Source organism: Scophthalmus maximus, chromosome 4, assembly GCF_022379125.1.
Source record: "Scophthalmus maximus strain ysfricsl-2021 chromosome 4, ASM2237912v1, whole genome shotgun sequence".
NCBI lineage: Eukaryota > Metazoa > Chordata > Actinopteri > Pleuronectiformes > Scophthalmidae > Scophthalmus > Scophthalmus maximus.
The window spans coordinates 4,290,358-4,316,712 of record NC_061518.1 but is presented as its reverse complement, the minus strand read 5'-3'; the positions used below and the strand labels follow the sequence as shown (position 1 = coordinate 4,316,712).

Here is a 26,355-nt window from a genome sequence, read left to right as displayed (position 1 = left end):
ATTAAATCACCTGATGCAAACACAGGATTCAAAGCTAGGAGATTCTCAGACAGGCAAAAAGAAACAAAACTCTTTGAGAATTTCAGTTTTCCCTCGTCCACCACTTTAGTCGTAGACTTAAAGGGCCCATATTATGCCCCCTTTTACACAAGTTACATTGGTTTTCAGGTGTGTGAACTACATGTCTTTGCCATTCCATGTCAAAACGCCTCCAGGATCAAGCCACACAGCCCCCTCCTCTTTCTGTATGAACAGCCCTGTGAGACTACGGTCGATTCCAGCGCTTTCCTGCTCACTCCTCGCCCCCCTCCCTTCGTGTTCCGCCTCGCTCCGCCCCGCGTCTGCTGCGCAACTACGGCGTTGCGCTGCCATGACAACAGTCGCACGTGACAAGGCACATACACGACGTAGAGACCCGGGAGGCCCAGCGAACACGTTCTCCGTAATTACACACAGAGCACGAGGGGCGGGGCGATAGAACGTTAACGACATCCCGGCCGGCGGAGCTCGGCTCAAACCACGAATCAACGACTCATCGTTTTCTTTTCATCCTCCGTGGGCTGGCAGACACCCCAGATAACCAAATATACATGGAGGCAGGCTGGAAAGGTGCCTGGAGCATAATATGGGCCCTTTAAAGAAATGCACATTTGACAGATTAACACAAACTACGCAGTGATCACCTTGATATTCGACATCAGACAAAATGGCAGCCTGTAAATATGTAATCCTGTGTTTGAATTGGGAGAGATTTTTCGGGAATGTCACATTATCTTTGAGAACATGATTTCTCAGTGTACATTTACAGTGTTTCCATGTATGACGACTTCAGATTTGGCTCTTTGCACTCCGCCCCGTCACCGTGCCAAGTTTAACTCTGCTCCTCGCGTCGTAGTCGGCAGACGCTGCTAAAGATTCTCTGTGTTAAAGTGGAAGTGCTGCCGTGTTTCGATCGCGGCTCCGCTTTGCCCCCCCGGGGAAGCTCATGCGCGCTTGTTGACGGACTTGCGGAGGATCCGCAGGCGCGACATGACCTCGTCCCAGTCCAGGTAGGCGCCCTCCAGGTGCCGCGAGCTGTCCGGCCCGGTGACGTAGCTCTTCCGTCCGTGCAGCAGACGCCAGTTGTCGAAGGTCAACATGTCGCCTGAAACACACCGACACACGCAGATCAGATGAGTTACGTTACACTCGACCCCCCCCCCCCCCCCCCCTCGTCGCGGTGAGGAATTTTGTCCCACCTCATTCAGGGAGGGCGTGGCTCCATGAGCCTGGCGGGTTTGAATTAGCTACTATTGGCTCTGACGCGTTAAAAGCAAACTTGCAGGCTTCATGCAAGATATCGGGCTAAAAAGAAAGAAGCCAAACCTGCACGTCATCTTCATCATTTTAACCAAATCTTTGCAAAAGGAAACCCAAACGAATTCATAATAGTTTTTCTATTAATTACTGTCACGAAAATGTTTGCAGTTCGACGACAAGAAAGCGATGTTGGGTCGGAGGAGGAGGAGGTTGCCACAGAACGGCTACGTGAGATAATAACTTCAAAGTCAAAACTGGAGACAACTTGGTTCAAATGTGGCATTTTCTGTTTGTGTCATGTATGAATTTGAGGAACGTCAGTGTCGATTTTTTTTTTCATCCGCAGCCATTTTTCATCTCGTCGGTAAACTTTCTTTGTGATATTTTGAATTGTTTTGTCATTTTTCAGCGATTCCACCTTCAACTTCGCGCAAAGACGCCGCATGGCATCACAGCTACTGTTCTTGTGTCGAGCCAGTTAGTCCAGGTTACGTGAACATGATGACGAGGAAGATGTTGACTTACCCTGTTTGTCTTTCCTCGTTTATATTTTGAAAACGTCCTGTAAAAGACTTTAAGGACGAGAAAGCTAACTGACGTCTAAAACTGGAGGGAGTGTGAACTCGCCTGAATCCAAATAATGCTGATGTCATGTACACATTGATATCGCGGCAGCTTCCACATTGTAATAATAAGGTCTGTTCTTTAAAATCTTCTTGGCCTTGGAAGTAAGAACCCGTTACTACTGAGCTCCACAGGCAGAATGTGGTGTCAACGTTTTTTCGAGGTTGAAACCATTATGAGGAAAACTATAATTCTAACGACGTCATGCTGAACAGATTGAAACACTTTGACGTTTCTCTTTGAGGCAGACTGGACCGCTAAAGGACGACCACGAAGACGGACGCTGTTCAGACCGTCTCTCGACTAATGGCTCCGTCGTGACCTCAGAGAAAATCACGACTTGGTCTGTGTCTCTTGAAGCTGAGTGATGATGATACCAGACGCGGGCGCTCAGATCTCGTCCGACGGAGTCTGATTGGTTTGTGGACGGACGTGCGTCGGTGTGTCGTCAGTTTCTCTGTCTAGTCCTCTCAAAACATACGTTATAAACTCTAAGCGTTCATGCGTTTTTTCTACGTTGGCTTTGTATGGTTTCTTTGGACTGAATTGCAATGACATATTTCGTCTCCTCCTCCTCTCCGCAGGTGCTATATGTATTACGGACCCTTCGCAGATTCAACTTCTTATGTTTATTATATCTTTTATGTATTACGGACCCGTCGCAGATTCAACTTCTTATGTTTATAATATCTTTTATGTATTACGGACCCTTCGCAGATTCAACTTCTTATGTTTATTATATCTTTTATGTATTACGGACCCGTCGCAGATTCAACTTCTTATGTTTATAATATCTTTTATGTATTACGGAGCCTCGCAGATTCAACTTCTTATATTTATTATATCTTTTATGTATTACGGACCCTTCGCAGATTCAACTTCTGATGTTTATTATATCTTTTATGTATTACGGACCCTTCGCAGATTCAACTTCTTATGTTTATTATATCTTTTATGTATTACGGCGCCTCGCAGATTCATCTTCTTATATTCGTTATGTGTCCGCGGAGTGTTTGAGAGTTTCCCACTGACCCGGCTCCATCCTGTAGTCGAGCAGGTTCTCCGGTCGGTTCATGATGTCGGCGAACGCCCTCATGGCTCTGTAGAAGGGCTGCACCTGACGCACCGGGAGGTCGAGCACCGAGTCTCTGGTGGCGTGGTTGATGTTGATCCTCTGGACCCGCCCCTCGCGATCCACTCTGCTCACAGACAACCAGGAAGTTGAACGTCAGACTCACACGAGTTTTTACAGTCGGAAACAATTCGCTGATTAATTGATGAAGTGGTCAAAATGAGACATAACTGACGAGGACAAGACAATATGTCAAATGAACTGGAACCAGTGGTTATTTTAAATGATCCGAATTATGTTTTCAAATGTCTTGTTTTGTCTAAACAATAGTTGAAAATCCAACGATATTCACTTTAATATCATAAGACTATGAGAATTTATATGGGAAAAACAATTAATATGGGTATCAATATTTTTCTCTGTTGATAGAATAATTGATTAATTAACTGTAGAGATGAGAATCGTTCCAGCTTCTCCATTGATTTGCCTTTTTGTTGATACCCGCTCGTGAATTTAAAGGCCTGAATATTGGTCAGTCAAAACAAGCGATATGACAATATCACCTCGGGTCACTGGCAAATTTAACAGACATTTTTCGCTATTTTCTGTCAATATATTATTCATCATTTCATCAAGAAAGTAATCATCAGTCATAAATAATCAATTATGTGGATCAAGACCTTTTGACCTCATTCATCAGACACACAGATTAAAAATCATCTTTTCTACAGACTCAATCGTTTTTTAATGCTTCAATTAAAATAAATGGCCAAAGATCAGTGGACACGTGAGCGTCAGAGCCAAACGTGGCTGTTAAACATCTCATACAAACATAATGAATATTATTTTGATATAATGCAGCCACAACACTCCATGTAGTGGACATGATATTTCTGAACAGCAGATGGCAGTGTAGCATTTCACATCTCACAAACTTTGCTCACCTGTGAGACAAACGTCTTTCTTTGTCATTTAAAAGGTCTGAGTCGTTGCTTCATACACAAAGAAGGTATATATATGTATGTATATATTTATATATATGTATATATATATATATATACTATTAAAATATTGAATGTGACGGCCCATCTCCACTCACTCGATGATGTATTTCTTGGACTGCAGCAGGAAGTCGCAGTAGTCCCTCCCCGTGTCCGTGAAGTCCACAAGGGTGGAGGTGAGCGTGCGGTGGGCCTCGGGGTCTTCTCTCTGCAGCAGCTCCGCCATGTGGAAGCCGTCCACCATCTCGCTCTCCCCTCCCTCCACGGCCTGGCTGATGCAGTGCACGAACTGCACCTGCGACGACAGGCCAACCAACGCTCTTTTTTTCACAACTCAAAAGCCTCGGACGCACCACACCGTTTTCAAAGCGGCCCGATCTCTGCACCGTTCACCCTACACGACGTGTTGTCTTGTGACCCAGAGGCTTTCAGTCTTTGTGCTGTTCACACCACGTGACTCATCACACACTACACGATCCTTCACCGGGAGAAAAGTCTCCAAAGCACGTTGTTTACACATTTACACGCGCAAAACAGCAATTTGTTTGTCACGTTCACGGTGGACGTCAAAAAGAAACTGTGATCAATATATTGCAGGACACGCTTAGGTTGACGGGTCAGAAACAGGAAGTAGTTTGAGCGGACGCTCTGCGGACAGAGGGAAATAACTTGACGTGTTAATATGTGGTTCTGCATTAAAGCAGCCCGAGGTCACGCTCATCATCTGTTGCAGCTCCGCATATAGTGTCGTCTGCGCGATGATAATTTTCTTCAGAAAAACGGGAAAGGCAGAGAATATGGGTGAGGAAGAGCTTTGTTATTGTGTTGTTGTGCCACAGTTCCTCCCCCGGGGTTTCCAGGTTGACGATAGGGCTGGGCATTAAAACGATAACGATATGTATCGCGATAGCCACGTAATCAATATCAATAGAAAATGCGTTCGATAGAACGTTTCGATAATTCTTTTTTTTCCTCGTTGGAAGAAACCGGAGCAAAGGGTCTAGCTCCGCCGGCACTCGTCCTCTGGTACCTAGCAACGTATGGAGTGACACGCCTAATAGCCAATCATGTAACAGTATCACGTTTGGTTTGTGCCATCCCGTTGGCTCGTGTTTGTGTTTCTTAGGTCATAAAAATGATCAATAATTATCGATATCGATCGATATGAAACACTTATATCGTGACACAGTTTTCAGCCATATCGCCCGGCCCTAGTTGACGCTCTCACTTCCTGTCACATCACAGCTCACGCTGCAGGAGATGGGCTCCCCCGCTGGTTCCCCGACGCGTCAAGATATTTAACATGCTAGATATCTATAAAAAAATAAATAAAAAAACTTGGGCGAGGCCTCGGTGATTCGCTTTTTATCGCGTCGTTGCCACTTCACACATAGTGACCGAGTGCCGATTTAAAAAAAAATCTGGCTTCAAAATCGTTTAGTGTGAACTCGGCACTAAAAAGCCAAATGCCACATAAATACAACAACCACATAAACTCATGTGGTTCACATGAGTGAACTCACTTTGATCCTCTGTAAAGATCGTGTGCACGAGTGAGGCTTGTTACTCACTCCGGGGGAGAAGTGCAGCGCGGGGTAGTCCGTGTGGAGGCTGAGCTTTTTGGACGTGTAGGCCAAGTTGTTTGCCATGTGCTTGTCCTGGACCTGCCACGTGTGCCTGAGGACACGGATAACAGCAATTAGTCAACTTTACCGGTAGTGATTTCCCCCTCAGAAGATCAGCGGCGACAATTAAAGCTGCGTATAGGAGGGATGGGATGAACTCTGTGGGGATCCCCTGAGGGGGGAACTTGAGCTCGGGGCGGCGTTCGCAGGAATGGAAGCAGACGCTTCGTTGAGATGCCGCAGGAGCGTCGGCCACTAATGAGGTGAAGTTATCTCCCGTGTTCTGTTCGGATGCCCGACTCGTAAAAAAAAACAAAACAACAACAACAAAAAACCCAGCCTGGTTCTCTCCGATGGCAGGACTTCACTTTTCAGTTTTACTTCCCGCCGCATGAGCTCATCCGCTGGCAGTGGGAAGCGCTTCACGCTCCAAACCCCTGTTCTGACTGAGTGCACCAGGTAATTCCTCTGGCTTTGAGGAAAAAAACCAAACAAGCTGGAATGCTTTTAGGTTGCCCCCCCCCCCCCCCCGCCCTCCATCCCTCCCCTCGTCTGTGTCCTCAAGTAATCAGCACTGCAATAAGTCAAAGAGATGAAACACTCACTCGCTTAGCGTCTCTGTGGAGCCAAGAGGGATCGAGGCCACAGACAACTGACTGGTGGACACGTTACTGTTGTAAAGTGAGAGTCTTCCATCGGAAACTCTTTGGCTGCTTTGTGTTTTCCGCTGCTGGGAAAATGCAAAATACAGATCTGTTGTCTTGTATACGTCCCCGGGGCCCCCGCTCCAGCGAAAGAATACGACCCGCGGGAACATTCGACGGCTAAAGATTTAGCGGAGAGTCCGATTATTAAACGGTGGCTTGGCGGGCGCCGTGGTCGCAGGCCCTACCCGTAGAATGTGAGCCTGAGGTAGCCGATCCTCTCGGCGAGCCGGGCCACTTGGCCCCGCTCCGTCGGCGCCCCCTTCAGGCAGACGATGCCGACGCGGCGCAGGGCCGAGAGCCAGGCGAGCGCCGCCTCGTCGTCGCGGAGGACCTCCTGGAAGTCACCGGTGGGGATGCGCAGCTCGGAATCCCAGTGGTGACGTTCTGAAACGAGAAAGAGGACGTGGAGGGGGTACGTTATTTGAAAAAAATGATTGTTGCCGAGCGTCACGCACAAACAGTCACATTCATTGTCTCTTCTTCTTCTTCTTCTTCTTCAGTCTCTTACGAACCGCTGGGATTTCTTGTTGGGTGCATGGTCTTTTTCACTGCTCATATTTTCATGCCACACAAAAATCACGACGACCTTCGAGGACAGCCTCAGGTTTTTCTTCCCCTGCAGAAGCACAAACGATGGCTACAGATGTTTGACGACGAAAGAGGGCTGAACCTCTTATTGCCGTTCACAGAGGTGAATGAACGAATGAACTGGATGAGCCTCAGTTGTCCTCGAACACACGTTCCGCGCAGCGTCACGTTCGTACATTGCCGGAAGATTTGGGGTTGTGTGTCTCGCCCGCGGACACCTCGGCACGCGGACTAGGGGAAGCTGGGATCGAACCGCCGACCTGACCTCCTGAGCCGCAGTGTCCCAATGCCAGGGGCCATGGTGACAACTTGACGAAAACAAAACATCCATAATCTAAAGCCTTCAGACCTCTCAGGTCATGACTAGAGCTGCGACGATGAATCCATTAGTGATCGTCGATGAAGTAGTATTTATGAAAAATGAAAGGTGAATATTTTCTTTTCTTTTTTTTTTATTGCCCCTCTGTGACAGTAAACTGAATATCTCTGGTTCTTGGACAAAATAAAAACAATCATCTCTGGGTTTGGGAGACACCATCGACATTTTATGGACTAAAAAAACCTGATCGATTAATTGATAATGAAAATAATCGTTAATTCAGCCCTAAACATAACTTTGGTCAGGCGTAAAGAGACATCACACGCAACATTAGAGATGTTAAAAGATTCTCCGGCCGACGGATACAATTCACATTGCACAAGTTTGAATTATTTCACGTCGGCACTAACTGTGTCAAACTGATCCCGTTGTTTTGGTCCGACTGACAGAAGCGGCGGCGAGTCATTCTGTCATATTTACACTAGCTAACCGTGCAGACACTTGAGGACACGTGGCCTGAGGGGAAGTCAGACGGAGACACATCATCAATGTGCGGTTGGAATGTTTCAGAAGTGGTTCACAGTGTGGACGCACTTTGTTTACGATCAACACAAAGTCTGTCATTGGCCTCCTGCTTATTGGAACCCTTTTCATCTGGGAACTCAGAGTCTGCGACAGAGTCTGCTGCGCGCCTCGAGACGAAGCGCTCGCCGAGAAACGTCCCCATCAAGACACGCAGGAGTGGAAGGAAAGAAAGAAAGAAAGGAAAAAAAGAAGGTTCCTCCCACCCGCTCTGCACCCAGCTGGCCCCACTCCTTTTTTCCATGGAGCCTCCTCTCCGGTGACTTCCACAGAAACAGCTGCCGAGTGCATTTGTGCGAGCGGCGATGAGGCGAAGTGTTGGCGGAGGGTTGAACGGCGAGGTTTGTGTACCTGTCTGAGGTGTCCGGCTCCTCCTCGCCTCCCTTTTTCGGTGCACAGCGGTAACCGGGGGCCACGGCCCGGCTACGCCAGCTCTCCCCGTCCACATGAGCTGGGGGAGGAGCGGGACGAATGGCGGGAGTCACTCTGCCTCCGGTGCAGTAGGCGGCGCTCTGCCGACGTACGACTGGTTCGGAAGAAGAAGGCGAAAAAGCCGGGGGAGAACATGGACAACGTTTTTTTTCAGCGCTGTACTTTTCGTACATTCTCTACGCCGTAGTAACGTCACCTGTTGCGGCGAAGTCAGTTATAACCTACGGAGCATGTGCAGACGCGTAACCTGTGCTGAACCCCGGTTAAGGTGTACCATACTGAACACCCCGGTTACTGAAGGAGTTATCTAGATCTGCTAACCGGGGTATGAGAACTCCAATTTTGGCCGGGGGGGTAAGGTGTTTACGTGGCGTTTGAGAAACCGGGGTGTTGCCGAACATAATCGAGTTTTTAAACTGCACGTGAATGCGCTGAGGGAGAAACTCCCCCGAGCGCCATAACGCCACGCATAATATATTGCGCGTTCTCGCTGACGGCCGTGAAGACGTACAGACGCAACAAGCAGCAGACTTTTAAGTGGCGATGACAAGTGGCAGGGCCTCCATTCTTAGACTAAACACGCTGGGGTTTTTTCTACCCCCGGTGGCAGCGAGGCGCGCAGCAGTCAGAGAAAAGAAAACACGGCGATCATCACGAGTCGCAGACCTCCCCCCGGGCCGTCGTCACAAACAATGAGTTCCTGGCTGCACAGTTCAAAGGGTCGAGAAGCCCCCCCGCTTGTTAAAACCTGCCGAGGGGGCGGAGGGAAACCAAAAAGGCTGAGAGCGAGAAAACTGGGGCTAAGGTCAAACTGGAAATGTTACAATTACACTCGTGAAACTGGACCTGGGGGGCGGAGGTGGTGTTTCAGCTCCACTGTTTGTTGACCGTGTCGACCGTGACCGCGTCACGTTCTGCTGCCGTCGTTCCGCCGAGTTCGCGCGCGCGCACACACACACACACACACACTGCGGCCACCGGGGGCGGGACAAAAAGGATGGAGAACTTTGGCATGAACATCTGCCTCCTTATCGCGCGTAACCATCTCCTGGCACGTGCTTTGTTTTTAACCGGGGAAGACGACTGATCACCAGTCCTAGATGTGAAGGATAACGGAGGCGGCTCACGCTGGCTGCAGATTGAAGAACAAATCAAGGCGCCGTGTCATCCGAACCGCTGCAGACACAGATCTAGTCGAAGTTGAACGAGATTAAACAGAGCTCCAACGGCAGAAGAGAACATTTACTCAAAGTACTGTACCGAGGCTTGTTTGAGGCATATGTTGTATTCGCTGTCTACTTCATTTCAACTGAGAATATTTTACTCTTTCCTCCACAATTATATGACAGTTCACTGCCAAATAAAATGTTTAAACTGTTGGCTCGCCTGTCTGTCTGTCTGTCTGTCTGTCTGTCTGTGTGTGTGTCTGTGTGTCTGTCTGTGTGTGTGTGTGTGTGTGTGTGTGTGTGTGTGTGTGTGTGTGTGTGATGTTCAATAACTACGTCTGTGTACTGTTTAGTAGAGAACGCTTGATTTTTTTTATAAATGTTTGTTTTGGGCTGAAAGATGCTGTTGAGATTCAGGTGATCACACAACTACAACTTTCACACAGTCACTCGATCCATTCGTTGAGATATCTTAAAACAACCATCATAACTGCTTCAGGTCGGTGGTGTGAATGTATTTATTCCGTCACTGCAGTGGTATTTCTTTTCTTCTGACTAATCGCGGACAAGGACAGGGACGGTGATTAATGCCTTCTTCAGACTGTCTGCGCAAGACAGACACTGAGGGAAGTGGACTGGAAAATATCTGTAGAGAACGACTGAAGAGAGTCATTGGAAAAGAAATGAATAATCTCAGATGAATGGTCTGAACCCTGGCAGGCTTTCAGTGTCCTGCAGCAGTAAACTAGTGTGCATCCAGTTTCCAGTACTCGCTCTTATGCCAGGGGGGGTCATATGTGTAAGACCACTGTGGTTTCTTACAGGAAGGACTGAGCTGGCATGTGCATGAAGGGCCACCTCTGACAGCCTGACAAGATAGTATATGTGCATAATCCGCCCCCCTCCCTCGTCCGCGGTCTGTTGCAGTGGACTTTTCCAGATGAGGAAACCTGTCAGGCAGCTCACGGCAGTTTGCCCCCCCCCCCCCCGCGCCTCGTCTCTCGCTGTGCTCTGTGGAAGCTCGGGGGGGGGGGGGGGGCTGCAGCTGGGGGAGCCTCTTCAAAGCTCTGCAGTTATCCTCAGAGCTTTTGTTTTGACTTGGGTTAAGTTTTTTATTTTTTTTTTATCACACAGCCTCCTCGGATCATCTCACTTCACTGGGCCGTCGATGGAATGCTCAGAGGAGGGCTCAAGAGCCAGATGGGTATAAAACAACCTTCTTTTTCTCTTCTTTTCTTTTTTTGAAAGAAAGAATGGGCTTAAGCTGTTGTTAATAAAAAAAAAAAAGAGAGCATCTTTTATGATATTTTGCTAGAATAAAATGTATGAATATTGCTTTATTTCAGCTGAAAGTTGATCCCCAAATATCCCTCTAGCAGAGATAGCAGAGATTTGTCAGTATCAGTAAAATGTGGAGGAATGAAGCCGAGAGCATTTACACAAATGCTGCCCTTAAGTGTGTATTTGAGGTGGTAGTGGGCCTGTCACGATAATTACATACATGAATATGACAATCATTTTTTTATTGACCTCAATAACAATAACCATTGTGTCTACATGCGTGTTTGTTGACATAGGAATGTATGAAAAGTCTCGCTGCTTCTGTCCTCTCGTCTGTTCTCGTTGTATGATAATTAAATCACTGGTTTTGGTTTATAAAATGTCAGAAAATATGGACTTCTGAGTGTTTTTCTTAAATGTTGGATAACATTTCTCTCAGCAGCGACACAAATCGTGTAGGACTTGCACACGCAACAACATAGATGTTGATTCAGTATCATAAAAATGGTCCTATAAGGACGATATTTTTGTTCATCCCAGTTATTTCTGGGACAATATATCTTGCAACAAAAAGTAGCTATGACAGGCCTAGGCTGTACTTCTTCACCTAGGTGTTTGCGATATGTCATTTAATTTTCCTGCTCATAAAAATTAAGAAAGAAATGGTTTTACTCTTTACTCTGCTACATTCGTGTGACTGCAGTAGTTACTGGTCACTTTACAAATTAAAAGTGACTTATTGTAGAAAGTGAGATTTCCATTTTTTTAATATACAGTATTTAAAGCAGATATTGTAAAAATATCAAAGTGCTCAGTCCACAGAGAAATGCACACGGCCGGTATCCAGTAACTGTGCATTCAAACGTGTCGTCAGGACTTCCGTCACTTAGTGATGTCACAACCATAGACTGTATATAGAAATGGATGTAGTCACTGGGTCAGGAAGCCTGAAGAACTCAATTATCTGAAATGACCAGCAGTTGGCGACTCAACTGATCCAAAAAGATCTTAGTTTCTATTGAAGTCTATGAGAAAATTATTCTACTAAGAGTTTATGGTTTCAATCCTAAAATCCATATGGAGTCAAATAGACATCAATCGCAGATGCATTGACATACAGCGTGATTGACAGCTAGTACCGTCCAATAGGTGAGGACAGGTCACAGGTGTAGGTGGACATGCAGTGGACAAGCTCTCTCTCTCTCAGTTAGGCTCCACCCCCCGTAAATAATAAATCATTAACATTGTTTCGTGCCTATCAATTCATGAACACAGGTTATCCACCCCCAACTGAGTAGGCACCTGCAAATATAAAAATCTGGGTGTTCTTGAGAAGACATCGCAGCCATTACATATATGTTACACAAATTAAAACTAAATTCATTCTAAACAGGGGAAAGCACCATGTCTGTTAACTCATTATTCATCATCCAGTCTGAGAAATGTCCCTTCACAGCCAAATGCAGCAAGTCCCAAAGATATATATTTTGTAAGGTTTTGTTTCTTCTGGGAGGCTTGACCGTGTAAATAAGTAAAGAAATGTGGAAATGCTTTACTTGTAAACAAGAAACAGTTGAAGCCGTCACCGGGAGCAATCATGAAAGTTTGAAATTTTGAGAACATTTGGGAACAGTCCTATTCTCTCGTCTGTTCTCGTCGTATGATAATTAAATCACTGGTTTGGTTTATAAAATGTCAGGCCGATGAGTCCAGACATTTGAAAAGTAAAAAGGAGAAGTGCTCCATCATCATCATCATCAATTAGTGTGTTTTTTGTTTTCATGGTGTACATAATGTGTGTGTGTGTGTGTGTGTGTGTGTGTGTGTGTGTGTGTGTGTGTGTGTGTGTGTGTGTGTGTGTGTGTGTGTGTGTGTGTGTGTCAATGGAGGTGAAGGAAACCGACCCCACCCAGCACTAATTTGACAAACGCACCTTTATGCACGAACCAGTCTTGGATGACAGGGCGGCCGACCGCTGCATTCACATTGGTGCAGACAGAGTGAGCAGTGTTTTCTCACCAGAGAGCTGCAGGCCCTCCACACACCCACACACACACCCACACACACCCACACACACACACACACACACACACACACACACACACACACACACACACACTCCATCAGCAGGTTTAGCTTTCCAACATTCTACTGACTGAGGTCTTGCAGTAGTTTGTCAAATCATGTCCCTTTTGCCAACTTCTGCTCAAACTGCAGTCAGTGTTGTTTGACGAGCCAAGCAGCACGTCCGACTTGCCAAAGCAATGAAAACTCCAATCATCTTAATCGACCGAGCTTCCCGTGCAGTCTGATGTAAAGACATTACAGAGAAAAGGAGATTACAGGAATACCCTCCATGAAAACACTGTGGATGATGAATCGTGACATATTCAGAAAAAATGGGACAATTTCGGAATTTCTGGAAAGGAGAGATCTGATATGGGAATACTTGGCTGACCACCGTAGCGTCTGACAGGTCTGAGGTACTGCAACCCTCAGCGGTCCATTATCGCTAATTCTGTGACAAATGAAAAACGCTCATGTCTCAAAGTTTACAGTCTGGATTTCTCAAATTCCTTTCAGATTGACAACACGGCATGTACATATGTGTGGAATTGGACGTGTTTGAAAGGTCGGGCCCTGCGTGGCGTGTGAAGTGATGGTCAGGTTTGGAAGAACATGTGAGTTTTTCCACCGAACGACCGCCACTGTTATGTTTCCAGGAGTCGAACCCGTCGACTGACGAGTGATGACATGCGAGACTAAATTCAGACCAGATGGTACAAGAGGGGAAATGGCAGCCAGGCAGAGAATTGACAAATTAGCTTGCTACTTGGCAGCGTTATAGAATCAGTCAGCAGACTTAATGGAGAAAAGTCCAAACTCAAATGAGTCTGTTCAGGAGACCGATCCATCAGGAGGTTTTACGATAACTGTCCGATAACTGAAGCGGAAGACAAACCGACGAATGTTATAGGTATTGTAAACAGGAAGTGGAGTCGTTTAAAAAAAACAATAAACACCAAACTACGAAAAAAAGGTAAATTCAATAAAACGTTATCTTTCTAAACCGATATATCTATGATTGTATGTGCAGATCGGTGTTTCGCCAATGACTGACAAATATATTAAGACAGTAGAAATATAGAACGGTAAAATATTGACAGACTATCGCCACTACTAAAGTAAATTGTAAGTTTAAAAGTGAATAAGACTAATGCTCCATCCACACCAAACGCAACGCGAATTTTCGTGTCGTGTTACTTGCGCACGTTTAGCGTTTGTTGTGAACCAGGATTATAGAATAAAACATTAAAAAACAGACCAAGTCTTCGGTTTATGGTAGTTCATGTATATTTCAAATTCTCCCTTTTCCATCTCCTCGCACGTCCTCAGCCAGTCTTTTCTAAATAGCCAGATTTGCTCCAAACTCGTATGCAGACAACTTAAGATGATGTGCTATCAGTTGTGTTTATGTGACATTGTGCATCTGCAGAGGCAGATGTGCAAACTGCTCGCGGTCATAAATCTTCGTCTGCAGATGGAAATTACTCCCCAAGGAGTAAAGCCAAGATAACAAGTGTAATGCTTTAAAGTCGGGTGAGATGTTTTTCTCTTGGTCATGGTCAGACCTCCAGGCAGCAGAGCTCTGGATCAACATGAACTAATATATGGGTTTTTTGGGGGGTCAACAAGACAGACGCATTACATTTAGCAAGACTACGAAAGATAATTTGTCAGTAATGGCATCAAAATGCATTAGCAAGTACCACAGGTGGTGTCACAGTCTAGGAAAAAGTACACGCGGTACTAGGGAATATTTTCACCCTTGTATTTAGGGTAAGCGTTTTGACAGCTTCACAGAAATCCTCATTCAGACCAGATAGTTGAGTTTAAGACAAGGTGAAGTGCCAGGGATTATTTTCGACAGACAATCTACAGCTGAAGGTTAAAACGTTTTCATGTTTTTTGGCTGCTGCTAGCAACTGGGATTATTATTTTTTTAGTATGCCAGAGGAAGATATAAAATGGGACAGCTGTTACAGTGTCAGAAATCCCACTGCACTGTTTTTCGGAATTTTCCTACAATGCATATCGCATAATGTATTCATCATACACCACATTTAGATTTTCTCAATATTATACATATTTACATTTTTGTATTTTTATTCTGTGAAAATGGGACAGGCCTATTCTGATATATTCAGTCCAAAAATAAAGACTTCACCGGATGATCCAGCTGCTGAATAAGGACACATGTGTTTAGTGCTCACTGGATAATTGGTTAAGAGTCAGCCATTCTGTGGTATGTATGTGGTATTAGTCATACTGTTAAAAAAATAAAAAATCCTGATGAAGACCATGTGCTGAAAACTGAAGCCTGAATAAGTGAGTATTGTTACGGTGAGTCAGTAAGTTTTGACGAGTTATCTTTTCATAATTAGGAGAGACCCGATGTTTCACTCATCAGAGACTCCCTGTACTTGATTTGTTGTTATTCTCTTTATCTAATGAAAGGCTACATACTTATACAGTATATGCCATTTAATTCAATGAAATATGTAGACCCGGAGCAAAAACCTGCAGGAATGGCCCTGAGAAACACCAAGAAACGCCATGAAAAAGACCAAGTCACAAAGAACCACAATTAAGGACGACTACATATCAAAACGGATATATTTGTCAAAGGTATAATGGGTGTGCAAAAGGAGGCAACTACAAAAAAGATAACCACAAACTTTAAAATACAATAAACTTAATAAATAATAATGAAATAGACAACAAAAAACCTCAAGTTATTTAATTGAACTTAAAACTTCAGATGACACCTAGGTGAACAATCTGATATCATACTTTGTCTGTCCTTTAATTTTCTCAACAATCGTCTATTCGATCGACTTCAAACTTGGTGAGTTTATATCTAAAGAAGAGGAGGAAGTGCAGTTTTCACTCTTAATTATTTTAGATGAGCAGTCCACAAGGTCCCACTCTAACACCTAACCCTATTTAATTTCCTTCTTGTAGTCCACCTTTCAGTTATTGGTTGTTATAACAATTCAGCAACAAGCATTTTAAATGGTTTACTGAATTTGAAGAATTGTTGCTGAGGAACCTTGGAGAGAAAACTGACTCCATTTACAAAACACGACTGTGAGGTGGACGATATGTGAGTGTGGGGGTGGGGAGCCATGATCTATTCATTTGGGCATATTTTTACCTTGTGAAAAATGAATTTAACCTGTTTCAGATCTGTCTTTTAAATATCTGTGAAATTGGTCATGATTCCCGAACCAACTAAATAAACATGACAAGCACAAAATGGGAGGCCCTGGAATGATGACACGCTCCAAATATTAAAAAGCATTTGGCAGGCGTTACAGTAAATCACTGACAGACTTTTTTGGTGAAAGGAAGAGTCATTGCAGATAAGGATGTAAGTGATACATGCGTTTGGTGTTCCCCAAGAGCAATTCAACATCATTAGTCTCCGTCAAGTGATGAGGCAGGTTTAAAGTGGATGTGCCAGCAATAAAATGGCATGTGTGAATTTCACAGATGCTAAAAAAACATCTGGGAATGAGGTGCAAATGCTTGTATCGATGTAGACATAGAAGAAGGTGTTTGATAGAAACAGAAATCTGAATACGAAAAGGTTATCATATGGTAGTTTACTATTTCAATATAATAGTTTCCTATATATATATATATATATATATATATATATATATATATATATATGACAATTTTTGACTTGCTGGATTTGCTAGATTCATCCTAATGGGAATATGAAGGCTTGATCCAATTGCGTGGCAATCCAGCCAACAGTTGGCAGACATTTCAGTCAAAATCTCTTCAGGTTCCACTGTAGTAGACAAGAATGTCAGGGGATCACTGACATTAGTTGGATCTATCCTCTGGGGACTGGGAATGTTTGTCCCTAGAGCCAGGCTTCAACCTTGACCCAAAAAAAACCAACAGCCATCATTTGAAAATAAATTTCAATCAAGATTTCCCAATAACGAGTGACCCCAAAAAGATGAAGCAGTTTCAAACAATTTCTGCCCTTTTGCAAAAAAAAATTGTTTTAAAAGAAATATTAAAAACTCTACCAAATACGTAACTAAAGTTGTAAAATTCAAATTGCTGACCATAAAAGAAAGTCCAAACCCATCAAGTCCAATCAATGACAACTGTATATATGGATATTAAAGACTTAGTAGGAAAATGTCTGTAAGAGCTCTCCAGTCTTGGACGCCGGGGCAGTTTGAGTTTAAATTCCTGGTTACACATACAGACGGGCTCAGGGGTTTTTACTCGTTTCCCAAGGAAGGAAGCAAAATACTGGTGAGCTTGTGTTTGGTAAGAACATGCAGATCTTTTCTTGACCCTTGGTCTTAATGAGTTTCCCATATGGCAGAGGCAGGGGAGGGGGTCTGAGTGAGACGCTCGCATTTAAACAGATGTCAGAGTTGCACAAGGTCCACGCTCTCGCACCGCTTCCCGTGCAGACAAATTGAACCTCTGTCCAGTTTCGTGTGGAGTGGACGTGCAAAGACAATGAACTAGAAATGCTGACAAATCTCGTGTGCTTCCAAAACCGTAGAATAGACAGGATAATAAAGACCTACCAGAAGAACTGCCCGATCAGTTACGATGCCAGGAAAATGAACTGGATCCTCTGGTTGACCTAATTACTTTCCCTCTCAGTCGAAAACTATTTATTACTATATATAAAATGTGTGATGAACACAAATTCAATATTCAATCATCTATATTTGGGACTGTTTAATACATCATTCACACATCCATAATGTCGGTGCCCTTGACTATAACTAGTTCCATGTCTTGCTCCAGTAATAGCTGCTGCGGTTTGAAACGTTAAAAGCAGAAGGAAAGAAAAAAAACATTACTGCAGACATAAAAACAGGAGGAATCGCACAGGCTGAATAATAACCCCCAAAGCTCCAATTATCATATTGACCTTGTGGTGTCCTGTGCGCACTACGCTGTTCACTGCAGAGAACACTTAAACAGGCCGACTCGGGGGCCTGTAAAATCTGGGGAGGTACGAGCTGCTCATAGAGTACCTATCTTGGAAAAAATGTCTTTTCTGGTGCAAGGAATTTCAGACTGGCACTAATTTAAACCCAACTACACTAGTACAAAATGACTTATCTGTCTGTAAATTGTTATGAGGGGGATCTGTTTACACTTCAACATGAATGGAGGAATTGTGACACACACACACACACACACACACACACACACACACACACACACACACACACGCACACACACACACACACACACACACACACACACACACACACACACACACACACACACACACACACACACACACACACACACACACACACACACACACACACACCTTAATGAGTGTGGAACAGAGCAGGAGCCACTCAGCCCTGTGGGTCCTTCAGGACCACGTGTGTGTACACAAAACTGACTTCAGTCCACCCCCCACCCCCACGCTCCACTGAAGCGCTGCTACCTTGCTCCACTTCTGAACTTACTCCTCTGCTGTCTGGCAGACTGTAAAGTGTATTGGGTCGTCGTAAATGTACTGTAAAATGACATCTCTCTCTCCAGTCTTTAGAAAAAAAAAACCTCCGTCCTTAACAACGCTGTTATGTTACTGAGGAAAAAATGGGTGGAAAGAAGAGTTTAAATCAGGGGCATCGCTTTCCCCCAGTTAAAATAAAGTAGACTCAATTTCATTGAGTTGCTGCTTAATCACATAATGGATGTGAACCAGCACTTTGTTCCTGTAGTTGCCAAATGTTTTTCCAATTCAAAATATGTTCCTTAAATATTAAACGCACCTAATTTAGATAGTTTTGATGTTATGCATTACAAGTAAGGCTTATTGTTGCCAGCAGCATTTGTGAAACTCACAAAAAATGTTGAGATTAAGAACACTGAAACAAAGCCTGACACTTCTTGAATGCATAAAATAAATAAACTTAAACGACCCAGAACACACTAGACCTTTTGTTATGTTGTATGAGCGTCAGGGTGAAATTCATTTCAGATGAGCTGAGCTGAGATTTTCAGCAAATCACTCTTTATAGCAACATTTCTTGCGTCTTTTGGAACAGTGCTTTGCGTTATTCCACATAACACGGATGCAGACAGGAAGGTTACATGAAGGCAACACAAGGAGAGTGATTGTGAAACAGAACGACTCCCTGTGTTCGTACTACTACTCCTCCCTGCAAAATTAAAACTGACCAAATATTACATTACATTAATTTAGCAGACGCTTTTGTCCAAAGCGACTTACAATAAGTGCATTCAACCATGAAGATATTACCCAAAAGTGCAAGAAATAGCACAGATTACATCCATATTTGCTTGATCAGACCCGTTATTACTTGAAGAATAGCACTGCAAAAATTAAGCTCTACAAAATTGGTGACGAACAAAATGCATCCGCTTTGGCTTCTTCACAATAAAAGCACTGCTTTGCCAGTGGAAAGCTTTTCACGTGAAGCAACAACAGCAGGTACGGTGAGCATTAGCAGCAAGTGAGCACTGAAACACAACTGAAAGCGATTCATTCACAGTAAAAAATAAGTCAGATATGTGGAAGTACATCTGGGAAATCAAAACTCCAAACCACTAACCTTCAGGCAGAAGCTTAAAAAAATGCTGTGCAGAACACGTGGAGCCTTTTGAAAGCGCAGCTTTGTCTCTGCTCTCTGGTCCAGACGCACAAGTTGAGCCACCCACGACACGGCGGAGGGGCGGAGGCGGCCCGTGGTCAACCCGGCAGGACCGCAGCAGTGCGGCTGGCTGCAGCTATCCATCCCCTGCTGGGGGGCCGCAGCGGAGGCTCGTGTCAACACTGCTTGGCGTTAACACGATGACGCTGCTCAGCTGGCGAACCGCATGCTTGCTCCTAATAATCTTGTGTTTCTTAATTTGACTCAACAGTATTTTATTAGCATTAAAAAAAAAAAATCAAAAGACCCTTGTCCCCCTGTCCTACGTGAGGAACTTCTGCCCTCTGGGTGCCAGATTGCCGAAACAAGTCCGGGTCTGCGACTAATGATTATTTTCATCATCGATTAATCTGTTCATTATTTTCTCAATGAATCGATTCGTTGTTCAGTCCATAAAATGTCATAAAATGGTGAAAAATTCATGTTTCCAAAATGCCAAGATGATGTTTTGTTTTCTCCACACACCAAAGATATTTAGTTTACTGTCACAGAGGAGCAAAGAAAACAGAAAATATTCACATTTAAGAAGCTGAAATCACAGAATTTTGATCTACTTCTACTTGAACCGATTAATTGATAATCTAAATAGTAAGCGATTAATTTAGTAATCGATTACTAATCGATTAATTAATTAACTGTTGCAGCTCTAATCCAGTCCACTCCAATAAATGTACTTTGATCAAAAGACAGCCACACACACACTTACATTCACACGTGGACTATGCAACGACCCAAATAACCTCTCCGCCTGCGGAGCTTCTTTTATGGTTTTATGTCGCAGATGTTCTATCATGTCGTTTAAACAGCAGCGGTGAGTGATCGTTGCAGCATAGGACCTCAACACACATTTCCACGTGGACGAACAATTAAGTGTTATCTTCTCTTACCTTAATAACAGCGAGGCTAAAGCAAACTGGGCTGGGCCAACAGATAATAGAGGGTGGATGCTCACAATGTCAATTTCACAACATGACATTCTAAAATCCTGATTTACACAACAGAATTTAAAATCATAACTACATAAAAGCTGGACTCACCATTGAGGAAGAGCTCTTCCTGCAGCGATTGTCTGGCAGCAGAAGAGAAGCAGCGTTTCTTCAGCCACTCCGCGTCAAACACACTGGTGTGCTGGTCGGGCCACACAACGGACACCTGAGAGAAAGAAACAAACATATTGTTCTGTTTCCACTTATGAACATGATGTGAGTGTTGCGAGATATTATATGGATTTTAATAATAGTATTCCACGTGCTTTCAGAAAGAAGATTTATCTTCTTGTATTGAAGGTCTTCTTTGATTCATTAACTAAATTGCATTTTTTTTTTAATATTCTATTTTTTCTTCTTCTTCACATGAAAGTTTCCTATATTGTTATTTATTAGGGTTTTTGGACGAAGCAACTTATTGAAACAGCTGCAGATTATTTTGCCGCTGATCGACCCACTCAGTCAACTTAATAATTGCAACTCTAATGGGTTGTAATCAAATTTGACACTTATCTCGGTTGCTTGAATTTGTTCAGAGAACTCTCTGATTTAACTTTTTTTTTTGGTGAAGAATTACCAATAGACAAATCTACGTGGACCAAACGAGAAGAGATGAGTCACCACACTGCTGAAGTCTGATGAAGTTGCTGTGAGATCATACCTGGGGCTTCATTTATCAACCGTGCACACACACGTGTTTCCTGCTCAAATCAATGTGCGTGCTCATTCCTGTGCACTGAATCCAATTCACCAATTTCTTGTGAGGGTTAGGAAGGATCCAACTGTTGGATTCTTTGCTGCTCTGGAATGGAAGGACACATTTGTTGGCTGGTCTAAAGGAGCCCACCAAATGGGACAGCCGAGTCATGTCGCTGAGACAATGCAGGAAGGAACTCATGAAAAATGACACTCAATCTGGTGCATGCTGGGAGATGTAACCACATGCCTGCTGTGAGGACACGACAGGATCTTCTTTTTATACCATAGTATCTTTGTTATTTTCTGTGATGTTTTTCATATATATTTTTTTATATACTTTTTTCCAAAAGTAAAACCTTGTTAACCAAGTTTTACTCAGCAGTTTCATATCTTAGATCTGAGGATGGTGCACGTTTGTTTGATGTATGTTTGAGTCAAAAACGAGCTGCAGAACTGAAACTATGGCCGAACTGGTTACTTATTGACAGGTGAAAGTTTCTGCACTCAAAATACCACAATCAATTTGAATTGTAAAAGCACAGCACTGCATTGAGAAGCTGATAATGTACCAGGCTGAAGGCTCTGTAAAATGTATTGGACATTTACACAGCCAGTTTGGGCAATAATTCACCCGACACACTAATCAACACTTATCTTTTTTCCCTTAAAGAAGAACACCCACACGGTGTATATGGAACAAAACGCCTGACGTACTGGCGGCAGCCTACTGTACCTTGTTGTCATTGATGACCTCAACAGAGTGGATTCCCGAGTGGATATCGAGATCGGTTATCAACAGCTGCCGGGCCTGGGCCGACTGGAGGGTGCACAGCGGACACTGGCAGTTGTCCCTCAGCCAGGTCAACGGGTACAGACTGTGCCCTCCGTCATCCCACTCCACCTCCACCAGCCGCTCCTCCTCCAGAGCCCGGGCGTGCCTCACCGTCTGACGGGCCTCGGGCGGAGAGGCCGAGACCAGCGTCTGCTGCCCGCGAACGTGCGTCAAAGTGGGACGAGAGGGCAGCGGACCCGCAGCGTGGCCCGGTCTGCGGCAAGCCCTCCCCGCCTGGCAGGCCACAGCCGAGGTGCTCCTCTGCAGGGCGGGCCGGGCGACGCGTGCCAACGTGCTCATCCACATTTTGTGAACGGTTTCCTCCGGGCAACAGAAAGTGCCACCAAATCTGTAGTGAACGAGAAACGGAGACAAGGCTATGAAATTTTTTTTTTTTAAAAGTTATCGCTCAAGCCACCATCAAGTTAAATATACTTGTCGTAGAATTTTTTCCTCTCCTGTGTAAGAGACTGTGCTTGGTGCACTGTGGGAGGTCATGTTTTCTTTGGCAGGTCAGGTCACTGTCTCTGGATGTCATAGTCTTAGATCATAGTCTAAACATGATTCTATCTGTTTAATGACGACCTCATGATTCTGAGAGTTAAATACACCACGCTGACCAGGAACCGGGGGGGGGGGGGGGGGGTTGGGAAACTTAAGGAACTGACACTTTTTTGATCTCTGTAGGAACCAGATATCCCCTTAATATATCGAGCTCCTGTAATCAATACTTCTGCTCAAGACACCTACGGTTTCCGTCTTCCTGATTCCACTGCATCAATTTTTCCATCAGAAAATACATTGTCTAAATGCCATATAATTGAAATGAGAATATAATGAGTCATATGTGAAGTTTAAACAACTGACGTTAATTTTAAGATCTATCTAATGACTCGTTTAAGAAGCAAAATCACTGTGCGTGCTCGGAGCACAATGACTTGAGCGGTGCCAAGCTCGTTGGATCCAGTTCAAATATGTGAGCTTTTGAAAAGGGGCTGTGGGAATTAAACAGTCATTGGGTGAGACAACCAGGAGCGTTTTCTAAGCTTGGTCAGATGAAGCTGAAGAGCAAAAACAGAGGCACAATTTTAAAAAACAAAATGTGTGTGGTCCAGAATCCTGTGCCAGTATTCAGGCCACTTTTTTTTTTCACATCTAATGTTGCAACTGTGTGCTTAAATAAAATAAAATGTGTATTTCATCTCATCATCTACAGTTGAAAGACCATAATGCACATTCTGAAAACAGAATTTTGCACATTATTTTTAAGGAAAAACAAAAAAAATCACATTCTCTGGATCATCTTCAAGATGTGTCTACACCGTGACCTGTCCGACGCAGAGATAGTGACCGTGTCCGGCACGTATCTGGGGAAAGCCTACAAAATGAATTTGTGCAGCACTGAAGGTTCCCAAGAGCACGGGTGGCATCCATATTTATTTATTTTTGAATGGAAGTAGTGTGGAGCAGCAAGGGAAGAAAGGAGGGCTTTGGTGTCAGACGGGACCAAATCAAATCTGATGGGTTCCTCTGACGGACATCCAGAGATCCCTGTGTGGAGGAGGGAGGCACTTCCATCCAGGAGGACAACCAGCGCTGCTCCCTCCCGACACGAAACTTGGAATTGAGGATAAACAGTAGCGCTGCAACAGTTAATCGATGAGTAATCGACTACTTAATTAATCGCCAACTATTTTGATAATCGATTAATCTGTTCCAAGTTTTTGTGGGGGAAAAAAGACAAAATTCTCTGATTTAAGTTTCTTAATTGTGAATATTTCCTGGTTTCTTTGCTCCTCTGTGACAGTGAACTGAATATCTTTGGTGTGTGGGAAAAAAAAAAAACAGGATCATCCTTTTTCACCATTTTATGGACCAAACAACGAATCGTTTCATCGAGAAAATAATCGAGAGATTAGTCGATGAAGACAATAATCGGTGGTTGCAGCCCTAAAAAACAGGTCGAGCTTGTTTTCACAGATGACAGGATTAGGGCTGCAACTAACGATTATTTTCATAACTGATTCATCTGTCGATTAATCGATTTAGTTGTGTGATCTATAAAATGTCATAAAATGGTGAAAAGGTGCCGATCGTGTTTCCCAAACTCCAACATGATGTTTTATTTTGTCTACAACCAAAGATATTTAGTTCACCGTCACAGAGGAACAAAGAAACCAGACAAAATTCCCATTTAAGAAGCTGAAATCAAAGATTTTTTCTACTTATATCTTTATTTTCAAAAAATCCATTAATAAATTATCAAAAATAGTTGGAGACCAATTTAGTAGTCGATTACTAATCGATTAACTGTTGCTGCGTTGCTTTAATTGAGAAGACTTGGAAAGTAGGCAAGGTTCAATGTCAGTGCAGTGGCCTGGTTTATTACTGATCATCAACCTGTCATCATCTAAATTACACGTATCATTAAGTGAGCAGGTTCAAATTCGAGACTTTCGCCGATCACAACACACAAACTCACAACAGAAGTAAAGTGATACAGCCCAGTATTCGAAGGCGCCAGCGCCGCCCGCGCCTTAAACGCAACACGGGCCGCGTCGTGCTGCGTTGCGTGTTGCGTTCAAGGACACGGCTTAACTGCTTCGAAAACAAAACATTTAGCCGTTAGCTACAACTAGCTCGTTATCAAACAGCCACCACGGGAACACGTCCCCTCCCTCGGCTCTTCACCACCTACACAACATACAGCCCGCCCACTTTTTTCTTTGTCTTTTTAAAAAAAAATAAAACCCCGGTTTCTTCCCCTCAAGTTTATGAATGAAAGTGCCCGCGAAACGACTCCAAAGCGTCCGTCTGTTACCTGGTGGTACTCTGACGACGGTTCCTCTTTTCAACGAGCGAGCGACGCGTCCGTCAACGCGGCTGCCGTCTGTCACTGTCTGTGTGTGTGTGTGTGTGTGTGTGTGTGTGTGTGTGTGTGTGGTGTGTGTGGGTGTGGTGTGTGTGTGTGTGTGTGTGTATGTGTGTGAGAGAGAGGAAGTAGGTGAAAGGTGAACCAGGAAGTGCTGCTGCTGCTGCTGCTGCATGACGTAATCAGGGAGAGTGCGTGACCGTTGCCCCACTTCTCACTCAGTCCGGGCGCCAACGTGGTGCAAAGGGACAGTTGCTGCCCATGAGTCACCATCACAATGCAACCTGCAGGTTTATCATTAGGGTTTTTTATGAATATTGGTGATTTTTAGACAACACGAAGAATCTGCAGCCTCGCTTGGCCCTTATGGACTCGAGTGCCGATTGGAGTTACTGCACCGCAGATGTCCAGTTTACCTCGGAAGTCGGATTTTATCGTTCCAGTATGATCTCGGAACTCGGAAATTACGACCTCCAAGTCGGAAATTGTTAAATGGAACGCCCCTGCGAGTCGGAATTTCCGACTCGGGATGTCTGAAAAAAAAAATCAACAACCCGACTTCCTGGGTTCGAGTTCCGAGGTTAACTGGAATGCAGTATGATAAGCATTCAACGAAGAGTGCAGCGGAGGCCGCAGGACGGGGCGGGGGGGGCAGCTGTGCAGGGATTTGGACATGAATGTGCATGTACTGTACCAGAATTTGTTGGAATACATCCAATAGTTTGGCCACAAAGGTCAACGTGACCATTGTAGCAATCCTGCACTTGTTCAAGACGTACTTTCTTGGATCCCACACACCCAAATTGATAAGCAGCTCGTGTCCAGATCCATGGCGTCGTCACACAGGTTATACAAGTACTGTTTAGTAGTGTGACATCTTTCTTTTAGCAGCCAGGGAAGCTCCATAGTGGCAAAATATAGTTGATTAAATGATAAAGTGATAATAAGATGTGTATTTACAACATGATAATGACAAAAAAGACACTTGGCCATACCTGTTATCACGAACCTGTCGACTTGTGATATTCATTTTCAAGCATTTTAAGCACATCTGACAGGGATAATAACATATTTTAGGTGTTGTTTTTTTCATTGACACAAAATTTCCCTATCCATCGTGTAGATGTTGAACTAGTGTCACCACATAATTTGACAATTTGACCTTCAGTTCGTACCAGACTTAAAAACCAGGGGGTTCACCGGCGCGAGATCCTCTGGAGATCACACACATGCCTGTACAACATTAATTGCCATGCTGAACCTCTGTGAGACTGTGGGAACGGCGGCGGCGGCTTGAGCTAAATACTGACATCAGCATGCCTACATGCTCACAGTGACAATGGTAATTAGATGGTAAGGTAGCAGTTCTAATGTTCACTATGTTGACCTGCCATAAGTAAAAACTTCAGTCATACCTCTTATCAGTTTGAAACTGAGGAGTGTTGATCACCATCCAGTGGATGTACCGGTAGGGTCTTCAGTCCAAATGATACCTACTGACAACGGCGGCCAGATTTTAA

The 26,355-nt window shown here is 44.2% G+C and overlaps 1 protein-coding gene across 2 annotated transcripts; it reads right to left on the bottom strand.

Moving 5' to 3' along the window:
• Window positions 1-513: 513 nt before the first annotated feature.
• Window positions 514-26,355, bottom strand: bbox1 (butyrobetaine (gamma), 2-oxoglutarate dioxygenase (gamma-butyrobetaine hydroxylase) 1). Of its 2 annotated transcripts, none has more exons than XM_035629160.2 (8): window positions 26,251-26,355; window positions 21,865-22,312; window positions 20,484-20,598; window positions 6,514-6,712; window positions 5,568-5,673; window positions 4,095-4,291; window positions 2,956-3,122; window positions 514-1,144 (listed from the first exon to the last, which is right to left on the bottom strand). In XM_035629160.2, exons 1-8 carry the CDS (start codon window positions 26,286-26,288, stop codon window positions 984-986), a joined length of 1,431 nt encoding a protein of 476 aa, XP_035485053.1. In that variant the 5' UTR covers window positions 26,289-26,355; the 3' UTR covers window positions 514-983. The 2 variants fall into 2 exon arrangements, with proteins under 2 accessions (XP_035485053.1, XP_035485054.1); XM_035629161.2 differs by lacking the exon at window positions 26,251-26,355 and adding an exon at window positions 24,785-24,948.

Bases quoted from the DNA above. Each gene is read 5' to 3' on its own strand.
- bbox1 (XM_035629160.2), bottom strand. From the start codon at position 26,288: ATGGTGATCAACACTCCTCAGTTTCAAACTGATAAGAG. The intron at 20,599-21,864 runs GTACAGTAGGCT...TCTTTCTCTCAG, and splicing joins AGGTCATCAATGACAACAAG to GTGTCCGTTGTGTGGCCCGA. The intron at 3,123-4,094 runs GTGAGTGGAGAT...GTCTGTGAGCAG, and splicing joins TCCAAGAAATACATCATCGA to AGTGGATCGCGAGGGGCGGG.